This window comes from Lissotriton helveticus, chromosome 6, assembly GCF_964261635.1.
Source record: "Lissotriton helveticus chromosome 6, aLisHel1.1, whole genome shotgun sequence".
NCBI lineage: Eukaryota > Metazoa > Chordata > Amphibia > Caudata > Salamandridae > Lissotriton > Lissotriton helveticus.
In genome coordinates, this window is record NC_136067.1 from 616,969,080 (window position 1) to 616,984,590 (window position 15,511).

Consider the following 15,511-nt stretch of genomic DNA (forward strand, 5'->3'; position numbering starts at 1 on the left):
CAAGACCTGGCTGTTCGAGCAGTAGCGGACCCCCCTCCCCAAGCGCCTTGAGACCCTCCGGGTGAGTAGTGCGCTATATAAATGCTTTGATTGATTGATTGAGTGGTCTGCTGAGTTGTTTAGAGAAACTTTGGTCAGTGGGGCGATTTTACAGACCTTAGATCACCCCTCTGAGCGATCCCCGTTTTTCAAGATATTGTTTTCTTTTTTAATGAGATGGTTAAAGAAACTGGTTAGGGGCCTTGGTACCTCTTAATACTGATGGGCAACCAGCTAGTCTCATCATATACTGCCCTTCCGGCTCTTTCACTGAATCCATGGACTACCTATGAATATGTTGGCAGTAATCCATATAGGAGCAACCAAGTGAAGTCTCAAGACAATTAGCATCAGCTTGTGTGCATTGTTCTATTTGACCACAACGGAACTTGATACTTGACCGGATAAAGACTAAGGGAGTATCTTATGTGCATATGGCATATCCAACTTTTGCGTACCTCTTAATGCATCCTTTCCAGGTTCACCTAGGTGGTAGGCAATTGAGGTCAAGGAAGACATAACCCTTTCAGAAGTGGTATGGGCATCGATCCTAAGCAGCTTCAATCTCAGTTGTGTTCCGCCCAAACAAATGCCTTGATGTCTGCATCTTTGCAGTTCAGTAATTGTTTGAGGATGAGGATAGATAACATCCTAGGGTATAACTAGCAAGTGTGCAGCAGGTGCAGTTGCATCAGGGCCCAGAGGCCTGTAGGGCCCACTGAACCCTGATTATTGCTGTTTTTTACTACCATACTGGTAGTGAGGGGGGCTGTTACCTTTTTTACACTAGGGCCTATGGCATCTTTACTACACCACTGGTAACATACTAAACAAGTAGTTGTAGCGTGGTGCTACTTTCATCCTAATAACATGGGTCCTGCCCCACAGACCGAGCTCTATATTTGACCAGCGGGTAAAATCATTCCGTGTCTGGAAATTAGTGGCTTGGGATTGTCCTCAACTATGTTTTCAAAACCTCTAATCGGCAAGATGCCCAAGTATTTCTGAGCTAGACATAGTGGTGGTGCTAGTCTTGGTTAGCTCCTTACTGCTCACACTTGCACTTATACACCGAAGGACTGGGAGAAAGAGCAGATTAAGCCAGCAACTATGTTAGTATTATAAGTAGTTAGCACAGCAGGAAGGATTTGACTTGTCCTGCAGAAGAATACCTACATTGAATCCCTGGAAATCTCCTAATGGCAATTGAGAGGGGTTCCAGGGCCAGGAGAAATGGCAGGAGTGGCAACTAGTAATTGCTACCAATATCCAGATTACCACTCTGACCACCTGGCCCACCATCACCACTCAAGAAACTGTAACACCCATGTGGTTCATTCCCTACCAGAGCACCATTTGGCCCCTGCCTGACTGCATTTTAATTAAAGAACTGGACCTCATCAGGACAGCCCGCACCCCTATCCTGAATGTCTCAATCATCACAGCCACCTAACCAGATGCCTGACACACACCACAGTAGTCCCCTTCCTCAAGAAACCCTCTGTAGACCCGAAGACGTTAATCAGCTACTGGCAGAGGCCCCTGCTCCCCTACTCAGCAAAAGTCAGGGGAAAGGTGATAAATTCCTAGCCGCACACCTCACTGACAACCACCTTATCGACACCACTCAATCTTTATTATTCAGGCCACACACAGTACAGAGTCCACCCTGTTCACCATGGTGGACAACATCTGCATGATCATGTACACTATAGTCCTCTTCCTACTGGATCTTTCTGCAGCCTTAGATACAGTCTTCCACCTCATCCTTTTCCAACAACTGCAAGCAGCTGGCATCAAAGCTCTAACACTTTGCTGGACTTGCTCCTTCCTCAAAGACCGCACCCAATCCGAAAGCCTGGCCCCCTTCACTATGGACGCCATCTACCTCCTCTGCAGCGTTCCACAAAGACTGACACTCCGTATCACTCTGTTCAATGCCTCAATGACCTCACTCACCATCATCATCTTTCTCATGAAATAAATATCATATCCTATGCTAACAACACTCATCTCATAATCTCCCTCTCCTACAAGACGCCGAACACCCAGACCAGTTTCTCCACCTTTAAGACTGAAGTTGCCAGATGGATAAAAAACAGCTGTCTCAAGATACTCTTAATCAAAGACCCCACCTGGTAGCCTGCCGAATTCAGACCCCCTCACCTCCCGGCAACCCACGTTTAGAACCTCAGAATAGTAATTGATAGCTGTTAGACTTGGCATCTTTGGTGTGGTTTCCCCAGACATTTTTGCCTCTACCTCCTGTATTTTTGATGCTGTGCTGGATTTCGTTTTTGTTGGCTTAGATGCTTTCGGCACGTTGCCACTTCTGATTAGTGTCAGTGCAAGTGCTCCCCGTGTAAATTGTGATTACAATTGGTTTTCCCTGATGGGCATATTTGATTTACTGTTAAGCCTCAAGAAATGTACACTGAGTGTGCCAGGTCATGTAAATTAAACACTACTAGTGGGCCTGCAGCACTGATTGCGCCACCCACATGAGTAGCCATGAAAAGGTATCTCAGGCCTGCCATTGCAGTGTCTGTGCGTGGTTTTTAACTGCCATGTCGACCTGTCAAGTGCACCCACTTGCCAGGCTCTAACCTTCCCTTTTCTTACATGTGAGACTGTGGTAGGCCCAAGGTACCCCCATGGGTAGGGTGCAGTGTATGTGAAAGGTAGGACATGTACTGGTGTGTGTGGCATATCCTGATAGTAAAATACTGCCAATTTCGTTTTTCACTATTGAAAGGCTATCTGGCTCGTAGGATAGAATGGGAGGTACTTTGTAACATCTTACAAGTATAACTTCCCATTGGCACAAGATATATAGTGCGGAAAATTTTCCCCACTCATCACCCGCAGACCAGACCCAACTTGGAGTCGATGCATCACTTCCCCCTACAGTCCAGATTTGACGCATCACTTCTCCTGCATGCAGCAGAACTGTCGCATTGCCTCCCCAAGGACACAGGAACTGACACATCTCTTTGTATCTCAATGCTTCCCATCTCTGCAACTGTTTGGCCTTGTGAATTTTGACCCATCTACAGGTACTTTGTGTAGAATCACGCATCTTCACCAAACTTTTTTTTTTAAATAAAAGGGAATAAAAGAATATTAAACAAAAAACACACATTGATCCAGTAGTCCCTGGCACTGAAGGGTCTGCTTTTTGTACGGATGGGCCCATGCTTTATGCTGAGGTAGGCGAATCAAAACCTGAAGGGAAACGGCCTTTACAATGCAGGCAGAGCTAAGCAGTGCTGTTTCCCCTCAAGCTCAACCACGCATGCCTTAATCACACATAATCATGCCTTAACCAAGCATATGCGTGGTTAAGGCAAAGTGCGGTCTAGATGCTAGGATGGCAGGCCCAGGAACAGGAAGGATCGGGGGAGGACGCGGTGAGGTAAGTTGGGCTGGGGCCGAATTTTGAGGAGGTGGGGGTATATTTTATGACTCACGGGGTTCGGGTAGTTTTTCAGGCTCAGAGGGGGTTGGGGTAGTGTTTAGGCATCAGTGGGGGTTGGGTAGTGTTTAGGCATCAGGGGGTGCAAGTAGCGTTTAGGGTCGGGCTTGGGGTCTTTTTTAGGGCTTGGAATGGGGTCGGGTAGTGTTTAGAGCTCAAGGGGAGTTGGGTGGTGTTTTAGGCTCAGAAGGGAGTCGGGCAGTGTTTAGGGCTCGGGTCGGGTTGTGTTTGGGGCTCAGCGGGTTCGGGTAGTGTTTTGGGTTCGAGGGGTCAGAATAGTGTTTAGGGCTCAGGAGGGTTGGGTAGCGTTTAGGGTTCAGTTGAGTGGGTCGGGTAGTGTTTAGGGCTCGGGCGAGGTAGTTTTTAGGGCTCAGGGCAGGGTAGCTTTTAGGGGTCTAGTAGTTTTTAGGGCTCAGTGTGATCTTTGCCACACATCCCTTAACCAGGCATGCCTTTACCACGAAATTGTGTGGTATATGCATGCGTGGGAAAGAAACGCGTTATTTAGACACATTCATTGTTGGGGCATGTAGTAGAGGCACGCGTTGTTTAGCCATGTGTGCCTCTGTCATACAGCCAAATGATGACTCTACAGCAAATAAATGGATGAAGCGGCTGACAGGAATCCCCTGCATTGAATATATATACAAAAACACTATCTTTCCTAACCACTAAATTAAATGAGCAAAGAATGAAAACAGGAGCTCTTGCTCCAAGCCACTAACCGTTAGTGGCTCACATTACTAAGTATAATCAAATTCCATTTGCGTATCTCATGGAACTGGCTAACGTCTTGGCATTTACATTGGCGTCTTCCCCTTAAATGAGTTTAACAGCCCGTTTGGGAGGTGGGGCAAAGGTGCAACCAATTAATAGCAAAAAACATGAGTGCAGAAAAAATGCTTAAGAAAGAAGAAACTTGGTTAAAATCGTCCTCCTGGTCACTATGTAATAATATATTTATTTTGGTCTATGTAGCCAGTTTGTGCTTTTTCGATTCAGCAAATGCCTATACTGCGACTTAAAAGAAAAGAAAATTATTTTTTTGTATTATAGCCATATATATGTACCCTTTTCTAATGTGCAGGCTGAAGTTGAGATGCAGTTGGCACTGGAGCGTGAAGAGGAGACGCAGCAGCAGACCATACTGGAGCAGGAGCGTCGTGACCGCGAGCTTGCCATGAGAATCGCACAGAGTGAGGCAGAGCTCATAAGTGAGGAAGGGCAGACGGATTCACTGCGCAGGTACACCATGCTCCTTTTGTGTCTGTACGCAGACTTCGTAGCTTTGTTTTCAATCACCTTGACACACACAACATGGCGTGACTGTTTCCTTACTAAATAGTATTACAACGTGCTGAGGAAATTGAAATGTGCAATTCCGATATGAAACGCATTTTGTGGAGAAGATGGAGAAGAAAGATGAGCCTGTGACAGGACCACCACCACATGACATTTTTCAGGCTGCATCATTTGCAGTATGTGTATGAATATCTCATGTGACGTCACATGTCATATTGCTCTTCTCACAGTGAAAATAACCATTACTCTGATTAGTTTAGTGCTAGTTTGCCGAAACGTTTCAAGGGTTTGTGTTGCGTAGTTGAGGGCGATGTGTCAGGAAATGTCAATTAGAAGTGACCAGTACACTGAAGCAGATGCTTTGAGCTCGTTAAGTATAGTTTCTCTCAAGTGAGAATGCGACTTTCAGGGCAAGGGGGAATGGAGTGTCATTTTGCTCACGTGAAAATCAAGAGTGTTGTCCTGTGGTCCATGTATTTTCATTTCTACGGATTGTTTACAGAAGCTTTCTGGATATGTTCAAACTTTCTCATATACATTACATTTCCTATGACTTCTGTTTTTCTTCTGGTTTTAAAGAAGCTGAGATTTCACTAGGCGGAGATAATCTTTCTGGCTTCCTCTTCCGGTCCAGCATATACCTACCAATTTAGACTTCCATCAGGAGGTAGTTTACCTTTTCGACAGTAGGGAGAACTTTACACCCCAACATGCTCATATTTTCTTTGCATGCATGAAGGCTGAGAGGTCTATCATAGCGCTTGATCTCTTTCGCTTAAGGAGTTGCTATTGCTCTTGCAGACAGGCATCCTTTGAACAAAAACATATAAGCATGCTTGAATTGAGATGAAGAAAACAATTCAAGTTCTGCAATATACAAGATTAGTTGTCTATTGTAAAGTAGTACCACCTGATGATAGATTCTTTAAAAGAATGCCCAAAGATGAATATCCTTAAAAGTGGTGAGTCGATTGGGGAGCTAGAGCGAGCAGGGCACTGTTCCTGTCTCAAGCCACAGGGCTATCTTGGACATACCCTGCACTGCATTGTCCACTTACCTGATTGTGCCACTAGGTACCTACTTGCCAAGTCAACAAGCAAGGCTTTCTACTAAGAATTAATTGACCCCAGTCCTGGAGATAATTCAATCAAGTTGGTTTTAATACGGGTTGTCAGGTCAACAACATAAGGGGGAATCAACAAAAGGTGCACTCTTATTCCGCATCTCACTACGTCAAACGTCCCTCATGATATTTACCAGCCTTGCTCCCTGCCCATGCGCAGAGGGCTTAGATTGTCTTTCTTCACAAACCCTCCCAAATGCTCCCTCTGGTGACACTAACGATTCTCCTCCTGTGCTAAAATGTGCTCATTAATGCAAGGCCCTTGGAAAACACAATGTAGAAATTAGGATTATATATTTAATAATATTATCGACAAGCTGGTGTTTCTGACTCTTTCACTAGAACCTTCCCAGCCCAAGCCCTTTGAACTTGGCCATATTGGATGTTTTCAGGACAGCATGGTGCGCTCTTGGCTTCTCTCAGCGCAATCCCAATTCTGTGGGTTTGGTGATTCAAGCAGTTCTTAGCACAACACCATCTGTCTCTGGCCTTGGCACTGCTGCCGATGAGACTCCTGTGTATGAAGACACCAATCATTGTGCCTTTGACGACGTCTGTTACGCATCACCAGCACCACCCCTGGAGTCGATAGTGATGCTACTTCTGCCTTTGATGGTGGCAGATATTAGCCAAGCTGTGAAAGATCATCTCTGCCAATTGTCAATCACTAGGGGGTCAAACTGACACAGATTAGACAATTTGTCTATATCACTGCATGTAAATGAGTTATGACACATGAAGCTGCTCTTTAGGAGCTCAGACTGGTACCTGAAGTGCCTCTGGCAAGCTGGCATACAGATCTACATGTATTAACTTTCCTGCTGTGACTCTGTCAGCATTTAGATGCTGTCTGCAGAGTCAAGGAGAGATGGTTGTCATGGTGACGGGAAGTATTGTGTTCAATTTCTGCTCTCAGTAGTCAATGTGTTATAGCTGCCTGGACAGGCAGCTCACCTCTGTAATTCGGAATATGGAGAGGACACAGTAAAATGTGTTCGGTGTTTAATGACTCCAGATTTAGGTCGCCTCAGCTGCTGCTCTTTGAATCTCTATACATCTACAGGAGGGACAAAACTGCTGAAGGCCTCTACCCTCCTCAATCGGCATGGGCCTGTACTCCTAAATATTACCAGCACAAGCATCCGGCAGTGTCATCATAGCCTCAAACTATGCCATATCACAGCTGAGCGGGCACACAGCCATCATCTGAGAACAGAGGCAGCTCTGGCACAGGGTAGATGCTCAGTTGACCTCGCTAACAATGCAGGTGAATTACTTAGGGTATCACAGCTACCAAGTGGATGTGCCATGTTTGACACTGTAAGCCATTCCTGGGCACAACGTTTTAGCCGGTGTAATTTTGCTTGTTGGGACATTTAAACTCAAGATTCTAACTAAAAAACCTGAAAAATGCAATGTAATGGGTCTTTATTTTCTTCCATATATAGTTTTGCTTTTCTGTAATGGATGGAGAACTACAAGTGACATAACGCACTGGAGGAATAGCAACTTGACTCACAAGGAACATTACAATGTGATGTCTAACTTTAAAGGTCCAATAAAGAATTTGTGGTAAACGGTATCTCAAAGTGTCACACATGAGATCTGAAATTGTCGTTTATTGGCACATTACAAACCTGAAAATGTTGCATGTAAGCAGACTGGAATCTTTGTAGCCCCATTTGACAATGAACCTTTATCACACCACCTCCGAAGGGCCCAGAGATCTGAATGGGGGAACTCTTCAGATTAGATTCACAGGCATTGTACATGCCCAACATGAATTATGAGTACATGCAAAAATACACCTTAGAGGTTAAGCCTTTTTCCCTCCTTACAGAACAATGGCTGGCCTTCCCTTAGGCATACACTATGCAAATTACCTTGATGTCAACAGACGGTGACATCCCAAGCTCCATTGGTCCCTCTCAAAAGTCTATGTGTTTACATCTGTGGTACAGAAACCAGCAAAAACACAAAAATAACACTTTTCCACTACTGAAACAAAGACCGAAATCCTGCAACTTTCCTCTGAGACTCCAGAGCCATTGTTGCCATTTAATGATGCACACTTTGAGACACTTTTGGCAGCCTGGGAGAAGACATTCTTGGACTCTGTAGTCCACAAACAAATCACACTGTGTCATAGCCTTTGCCTTCTGACCCAACGTTTCTCTTGACACACCCTTTACTGGAGAGTTTGGTGATAGAGGCCTCATCTACAAATGTTATCACAATGCCTTCACCACTGCTTTTCTGGATTTTTGTCTGAAATCTTTAGTTGAATCGAGGAAAAGTCTTTGTGTTAGGCATGCAGCCAGCCCTGCACCTTTTGAATGCCACACGTCTGCTTGTTAATTTGTTCGGAAGGCCTTAATCTGTCTCTCTGACCCCATTGAGAAGCCCTTCTCAAACCGGGTTATTGAAAGTTTGGATACCACCAATCAGATTTTGAAGTGTGGAGTGGAATCTGCCGATATGATGGCCCAGTGCATGGCATCAGTACTTGCTTTACATTAGTAAGCCTGGATGCACTCCACTGGTATTTTGAATATGTCCAGGCGGCATTATTGTACACGCCCTTTTATGGTGAGTGGCTCTTCGGAGAGAAGAATGTCTCCTTCCTGGAACACTTTTAGATTAGCCACAACTAGCATGGTCTCTGGCAAGGCTTTCTTAGTGAAGCGATTTCACAAGTAGTACCATCAATTTTGAGGTGTCTCCAGGGCATAACCTTCAATGCAACCTTCTCAGCCAGTTTAACCCCCCGCCCCCACCAACATATTTAGCAGCTTCAGTCTTTATCTGCTAGATCTTCACCTCAAAACATCCTTGACTTATTATAGATGTTTAGGGATTGAAGTGAAAAATTGCTTGCCAAATCCAAATACAATTCCTTAATGTGTTTGTCTTTTGGCAAGGTTGAAAACAGAGCGATGCTATGGGATATATTGGTCCCCTGCATCTGTGGTCGACATGTTTAAGCTGATTCAAATGCCCTCTAGGTCAGCTGGCTTTCTTCTGGACCAGTGGTTGTTATTATCCCTATATCTCAAGGTAGCCTATTGCTCCTTCAATTATAAGTTTTCATACAGTGATACGGTAAGAAAAACATGCATTCAACTGATACAGACCATGTTTTAGGACTTTTTCGTTTGTTATGGTCTATACTGAAATGAGAAAGAAATTGGAAAACATTGATCAGGTTTTCTAAGCGTTTTACATATCCACAGCTTTTTCTCCCATTCTATTGTGATGCTTTGCATGCACTTGTGTAGTTTACTTACTCTAACTATATTTGTTTATGTGCTATTAACATTTTTATCTGTGTTAGATTCCTTACCTTAAAATATCCCCAGGCGTCAGACTGGATCCGGAAAGTTTTCGTCAGCAGTACACCTGCGCGTCGCCTGTATGTCGTCTGTGGCTCTGCGTCTGTCGTTGGCGCCGTGATGACATCGGAGGAGTACTTAGACGCCGCCTTCGCGCACTGACGTCAGTTCTGTTCTTCTTTTTTCCACGCCAGCAAGCGCAGATCCGGGAAGAGCAGTACTCCAGTCAATTTTTGACTAACTTTTTGGATCACTTTTGATCACTTCTAGAGTCGACCGACTCGCGGTGCCTGTAGGGATGCCTGGGTTTAAGCCTATTGAGGACTGTCACCGCTTGATGTCGGTGACCGACCCCCACCGCCGGTGCCTTTATTGTCTCGGGGCCGACCACGATGACAAGTCGTGCCCCGACTGCCGGACCTTGACCTCGAAGGTTAGACGGGAGCGGTCCCGTAAGCGGCTCGAGCTCCAGCAGTCGGCTCCGCGCCGCTCAAGGTCCCGGTCGAGGAGGAAGTCGAGGGACCGGTCACGGAGCCGCGGTCATCACCACTCGACGAGTCAACACCACTCGTCGGGCTCCAAGTCCTCAGGTAAGTCGAGGCACTCGAAAAAGAAGTCAAAGCGGCGTCATCGCTCTTCTGACTCCCCCCGAAGCTCGCGCGACGCGGCCGGGGGTTCGGGTGACACCGCCAGAGCCGCAAGCGCCACGTCCAGCTCCACACCCACCGGTCCCTGGGCTGTACGCGACGCCGGCGGAGATACGTGACTTTCTCGTGGCCATGAGGACTCACTTCCCTCCGTCGGACCCAGTCGAGGCGCCTTCGGGCCCCGCTGGTCCGTCTGGGAGTCCTAGCGGGCCGGCGGCTTCGGCCCCGGCGCCGTCGGGTGCTTCAGCCCTGGTGCTGTCATCGACTTTGGTCCCAACGCCGCAGGACCCAGCAGGATCCGGGTCGTCACCAGTCGACCTCACAACTCCTCCTCTGGCGCCGACCCCGAGAGTGTCGCCCACGACATCGTCCCCAGTCCCAGCCACGGTCCGGCGTCGGACCGGCGCCGACAGGTGAGCAATTCACCTACGATCCGGCTCCATCATTTTTCCCTCACTATCAGGAGATGGATGATGAGGGGGACTGGGAGGGGTCGCATGGACCCTCCGGCACTGCAGTGCCAGTTGAGCCAGGACTGGGCGGACAAGCTAGGGGAGGCCAGTGGTCTGGACACTTTGCCCGGCACTGGACTCGTCTCTCCTCTCTCTGTGGCTACGGAGGAGCGGGCTGCTTACAGCGTGGTGTTGAACAGGGTGGCCAAGGCCTTGACTCTTGAGCTCCCTGTCGCGGCCGTGAGGGCTAACCTCCTCACTGAGGTGCTCAAACCGCAGGCAAGCTCCTCGGAACCTCTACTGCCGTTTAATGAAGCCCTCACTGATGTTCTGCTGGGCACCTGGTCCAAGCCCTCCACAGGTTTCCCTGTGGATCGGAACGTGGCCGGACGCCACCGCCCGGCTCTGGGCAACCCTAGCTTCCTGTCCGTTCACCCCACCCCCGAGAGCGTGGTGATCCAGGCCTCTACCTCCCAGACCGCATTCCCGACCGCTCCTCCTGGTCGGGGAGCCAAAAGGTACGATCAGTTTGGGAAGAAACTGTTCTCCTCCTTGAGTTTGGGGCTGCGGTCTGTCAACACCGCCTGCCTTTTGGGCCATTACACCCACTCTCTGTGGGATACGGTTGCGGAGGTACTGCCACAGTGCCCAGAGGAGGACCGGTCAAAGCTCGCCCAAGCCTTTGCGGAAGGGCAGGATGCAGCACGCTATTCCATATGATTTGGACTCGACACAACGGGTTTGCTGGGTAGGGCGATTGCAACGACGGTGGCAGTTCGCCGCCACGCCTGGCTGAGGTCCGCCAACTTTTCGGGCGATATCCAGGCCACCCTCATGGACATGCCCTTTGATGGGCGTCGCCTCTTTGGCGACAAGGCGGATAGTGCGCTGGAGCGTTTCAAGGACTCCAGGGCTACGGCCAAGTCCTTGGGCCTAGGCCAACGCCAGCAAACTTCCGCTTTTCGCTCCTTTCGTGGCCAAGGAAGGGGCGCCCCCACACGTCCAGCCAGCCACAGACCGCACGCAGACCCAGGCTCAACGCGGTCGTGGACGTGGTTACTGCCGTGGCGGTACCGGGGGACACCAGCAGGGTCAGTCCACACCCGCCCCTGCAGCATCTGCCTCTAAGCCTTCCTAGTCCAGCATTTCAGGCCCATTCGTCGCCAGTGGGGGGCAGAGTCCGCCATCACCTTCCCCACTGGCAAACCATCACGTCGGGCTGGTGGGTGCTGCAAATCGTCCGAAGGGGCTACTCCCTCCCCTTCGAGGCGACCCCTTCAGCCATGCCACCGCAGTACTACACCATGTCGGGGGATCACTTGCAACTTCTGCAGGAGGAAGTTACGGCTTTCTGGCCAAGGGGGCCATCGAGCGTGTTCCTGGGCCAGAAGTAGGACATTGTTGCTATTCCCACTACTTTCTGGTACCCAAGAATTGCAAAGGAGGCCTCTACTCTATCTTGACCTACGGAGCGTTAACGGCTTCCTCCGGAAGGAGAAGTTCAAGATGCTGACTTTGGCTCAGGTCCTAGCTACCCTGGTCTCAGAAGACTGGATGGTAGCGTTGGACTTGCAGGACGCGTATTTCTTCATCCCTGTCCTGCCGGCCCACCGGCGTTACCTGCTGTTCACGGTAGGCCACGAGCACTTTCAGTTTTCCGTGCTCCCCTTCGGCCTTACCAGAGCCCCACGGGTGTTCACGAAAGTGATGGCGGTGGTTGCAGCTCATCTGCGCAGATTAGGGGTTTCAGTCTTCCCCCTATCTCAACGATTGGTTGTTGAATGCGTGCTCGCCCGGGACAGTGGTCTCCCACCTCCAGACTATGGCCGACCTCCTGCACTCGCTGGGGTTCTCCATCAACGTGCCGAAGTCACACCTGTGCCCCTCTCAGAAGCTCTTTTTCATCTGAGAGGTTCTGGACTCAGCGCAGTTTCGGGTTTATCCCCCTGAACAGTGGGTTCGGGATATTCATGCTCTGATTCCGATCTTTCAGCCTTTATCCCAGGTCTCGGTCAGGTTGACGCTGCGGCTCCTGGGGCTGATGGCCTGCTGCATCCTTCTGGTGCATCACGCCAGGTGGCGGATGCGGGCTCTGCAGTGGGACCTGAAGTTTCAGTGGGCACAGCATCAGGGCAACCTGTCCGACCACGTCCTGATCTCGGAGGGCACTGCGAGCCAGTTGCAGTGGTGGCTCACGAACCGCTATTGGGACAGCGGCACATCTCTCTCCCTTCCCCAACAGGAGCACGTAGTAGTGACCGATGCGCCCCTCCTGGGATGGGGGGGCCACATGGGAGAGAGGGAGATCAGAGGCCTCTGGTCTCCGGCGGAGTCCCGGCTCCATATCAACCTTCTGGAGCTGCGGGCGATCCGTCTTCCACTAAAGGAATTCCTTCCCTCTGTCCGGGGAAGTGTAGTGCAGGTGTTCATGGACAACACCACCGCCATGTGGTACTGCAACAAACAGGGCGTGGTGTGGTCGTGGACCCTCTGTCAGGAGGCTCAGCGCCTCTTGACATGGCTGGAACACAAAGGCGTCACCCTGGTGGTTCAACACCTGGTAGGTTCCCTGAACGCCAGGGCGGACGAACTCAGCCGCAGGTGCATGATAGATCACAAATGGCGTCTGAACTCGGACGTGGTGCAAGGTCTCTTTCAGCAGTGGGGAGAGCCTTGGTTAGATCTATCCGCCACCGAAGAGAACGCCTAATGTCATCAGTTCTGCGCGTTGGAATTTCCAAGGCAGCACTCGCTCGGCGACGCTTTTTCGTCGGGAGTGGAGCTGCGGTCTGTTGTACGCCTTCCGCCTATACCACTTCTGCCCAGAGTGCTGAAGAAGATCAGGCGAGACCGGGCCCAAGTCATCCTTGTGGCTCTGGACTGGGCAAGAACATACTGGTATCCCGAGCTTCTCAACATGTCAGTCGATCCCCCGATTTGTCTGCCTCTTCAGGAGGACCTTCTGTCGCAGCAGCAGGGGACGGTCCTTCACCAGAACCTGTCCAGTCTCCACCTCCATGCGTGGAGATTGAGCGGCGACAGTTGAGGCCATTTGACTTGCCTGCTGAAGTCTGTGATGTGATTCTTGCAGCCAGGCGTCCCTCCACAAAAACGGTATACACCTGCAGGTGGAACAAATTTGTGGCATGGTGCACAGCAAAGGCTGTGGATCCACTCTCTGCCCCCCTTTCAGAGGTTCTCCTCTTCCTTCTGTCTCTTGCCCAGCAGGGCTCTGCTCTGGGCACTATCAAGGGCTACCTCTCGGCCGTTTCAGCCTTCTTAAGGCTTCCTGATCAGCCTTCTCTTTTCAAGTCCCCTGTTGTAAATAGATTCTTGAAAGGCATCACACACATGTTCCCTCCTGTTCCCTTCGTGATGCCTCAGTGGGACTTGAACCTTGTTCTGACTTTTCTGATGTGCGCTCCCTTTGAGCCACTTCATTACTGTCCTCTTCGTCTTCTGACTCTTAAAACTGCATTCCTGGTTGCCATCACCTCTGCCAGGAGAGTGAGTGAGCTCCAGGCTTTATCTTCTAAACCTCCTTTCCTCTCTGTCCATCCGGACAAAGTTGTTCTGAGGACTCGTCCTTCTTTCCTGCCCAAGGTGGTCACAGGCTTTCACATCGGGCAGTCCATCACCTTGCCCACCTTCTTTCCGCCTCCACATCCTTCGAAGGAGGAAGAGAGGCTCCACTGTCTGGACCCAAAACGTGCACTCTCCTTCTATCTAGATCGCACACGCCAGTTCCAGGTGGACAACCAGCTCTTTTTTGTTTACGTGGGCGCTACGAAGGGACCGGCGGTGCACAAGCGGACCATCTCTCGGTGGGTCGTCTTGTGCATCAAGGTTTGCTACTCCTTGGCGAAAAAGGAGTCTCCTGTTGGGCTGCGCGCCCATTCCACTTGGGCCACGGCGGCTACTACAGCCCTGGGTCGGGGAGTCCCCTTGCAGGACATCGGTCAGGCAGCTACGTGGGCCTCACTGTACACGTTTGCTAGGCACTACTGCCTGGACAGCCAATTCCGGAGAGATGGCTTTTTCGGCCGTTCTGTTCTCCAGGACTTTCTGGTGTGATCTTGGTTCGCAGACCCACCACCGGGGTTGGTATTGCTGGGGTATCTATTCTAAGGTAAGGATTCTAACACTAACGTGTTTCTTTCAGATGCACAATTTACTTACCTTCGGTAACAATATATCTGTAAGAAACATTAGTTAGTGTTAGATTCCTTACCGCCCCACTCATCCTCCGGTTTCTATTGTGGCTCTGCGTTACTGGCGTGGAAAGCTATGTACAGAACTGACGTCAGTGCAAGAGGGCGGCTCAACGCGGTCGTGGACGTGGTTACCGCCGTGGCGGTACCGGGGGACACCAGCAGGGTCAATCCACACCCGCCCCTGCAGCATCTGCCTCTAAGCCTTCCTAGTCCGGCATTTCAGGCCCATTCGTCGCCAGTGGGGGGCAGAGTCCGCCATCACCTCCCCCACTGGCAAACCATCAAGTCGGGCAGGTGGGTGCTGCAAATCGTCCGAAGGGGCTACTCCCTCCCCTTCGAGGCGACCCCTTCAGCCATGCCACCGCAGTACTACACCATGTCGGGGGATCACTTGCAACTTCTGCAGGAGGAAGTTACGGCTTTCTGGCCAAGGGGGCCATCGAGCGTGTTCCTGGGCCATCGAGCGTGTTCCTGGGCCAGAAGTAGGACGTGGTTGCTATTCCCACTACTTTCTGGTACCCAAGAAGGGCAAAGGAGGCCTACGCTCTATCTTGACCTACGGAACGTCAACGGCTTCCTCCGGAAGGAGAAGTTCAAGATGCTGACTTTGGGTCAGGTCCTAGCTACCCTGGTCTCAGAAGACTGGATGGTAGGGTTGGACTTGCAGGACGCGTATTTCCTCATCCCTGTCCTGCCGGCCCACCGGCGTTACCTGCTGTTCACGGTAGGCCACGAGCACTTTCAGTTTTCCGTGCTCCCCTTCGGCCTTACCAGAGCCCCACGGGTGTTCACAAAGGTGATGGTGGTGGTTGCAGCTCATCTGCGCAGATTAGGGGTTTCAGTCTTCCCCCTATCTCAACGATTGGTTGTTGAATGCGTGCTCGCCCCGGACAGTGGTCTCCCACCTCCAGACTATGGCCGACCTC

At 50.2% G+C, this 15,511-nt stretch overlaps 1 protein-coding gene across 8 annotated transcripts in view; it reads left to right on the forward strand.

Annotated features, from left to right (window-relative positions):
- The window catches only part of MYO6 (myosin VI), a 909,629-nt gene that overhangs the window by 764,543 nt on the left and 129,575 nt on the right, over positions 1-15,511 (forward strand). For all 8 annotated transcript variants that reach the window (XM_078648084.1, XM_078648085.1, XM_078648086.1 and 5 more), the window contains exon 28: positions 4,602-4,759. In XM_078648084.1, the coding sequence (XP_078504210.1) occupies positions 4,602-4,759 (158 nt within the window). The remainder of the gene's footprint in view (positions 1-4,601; positions 4,760-15,511) is intronic.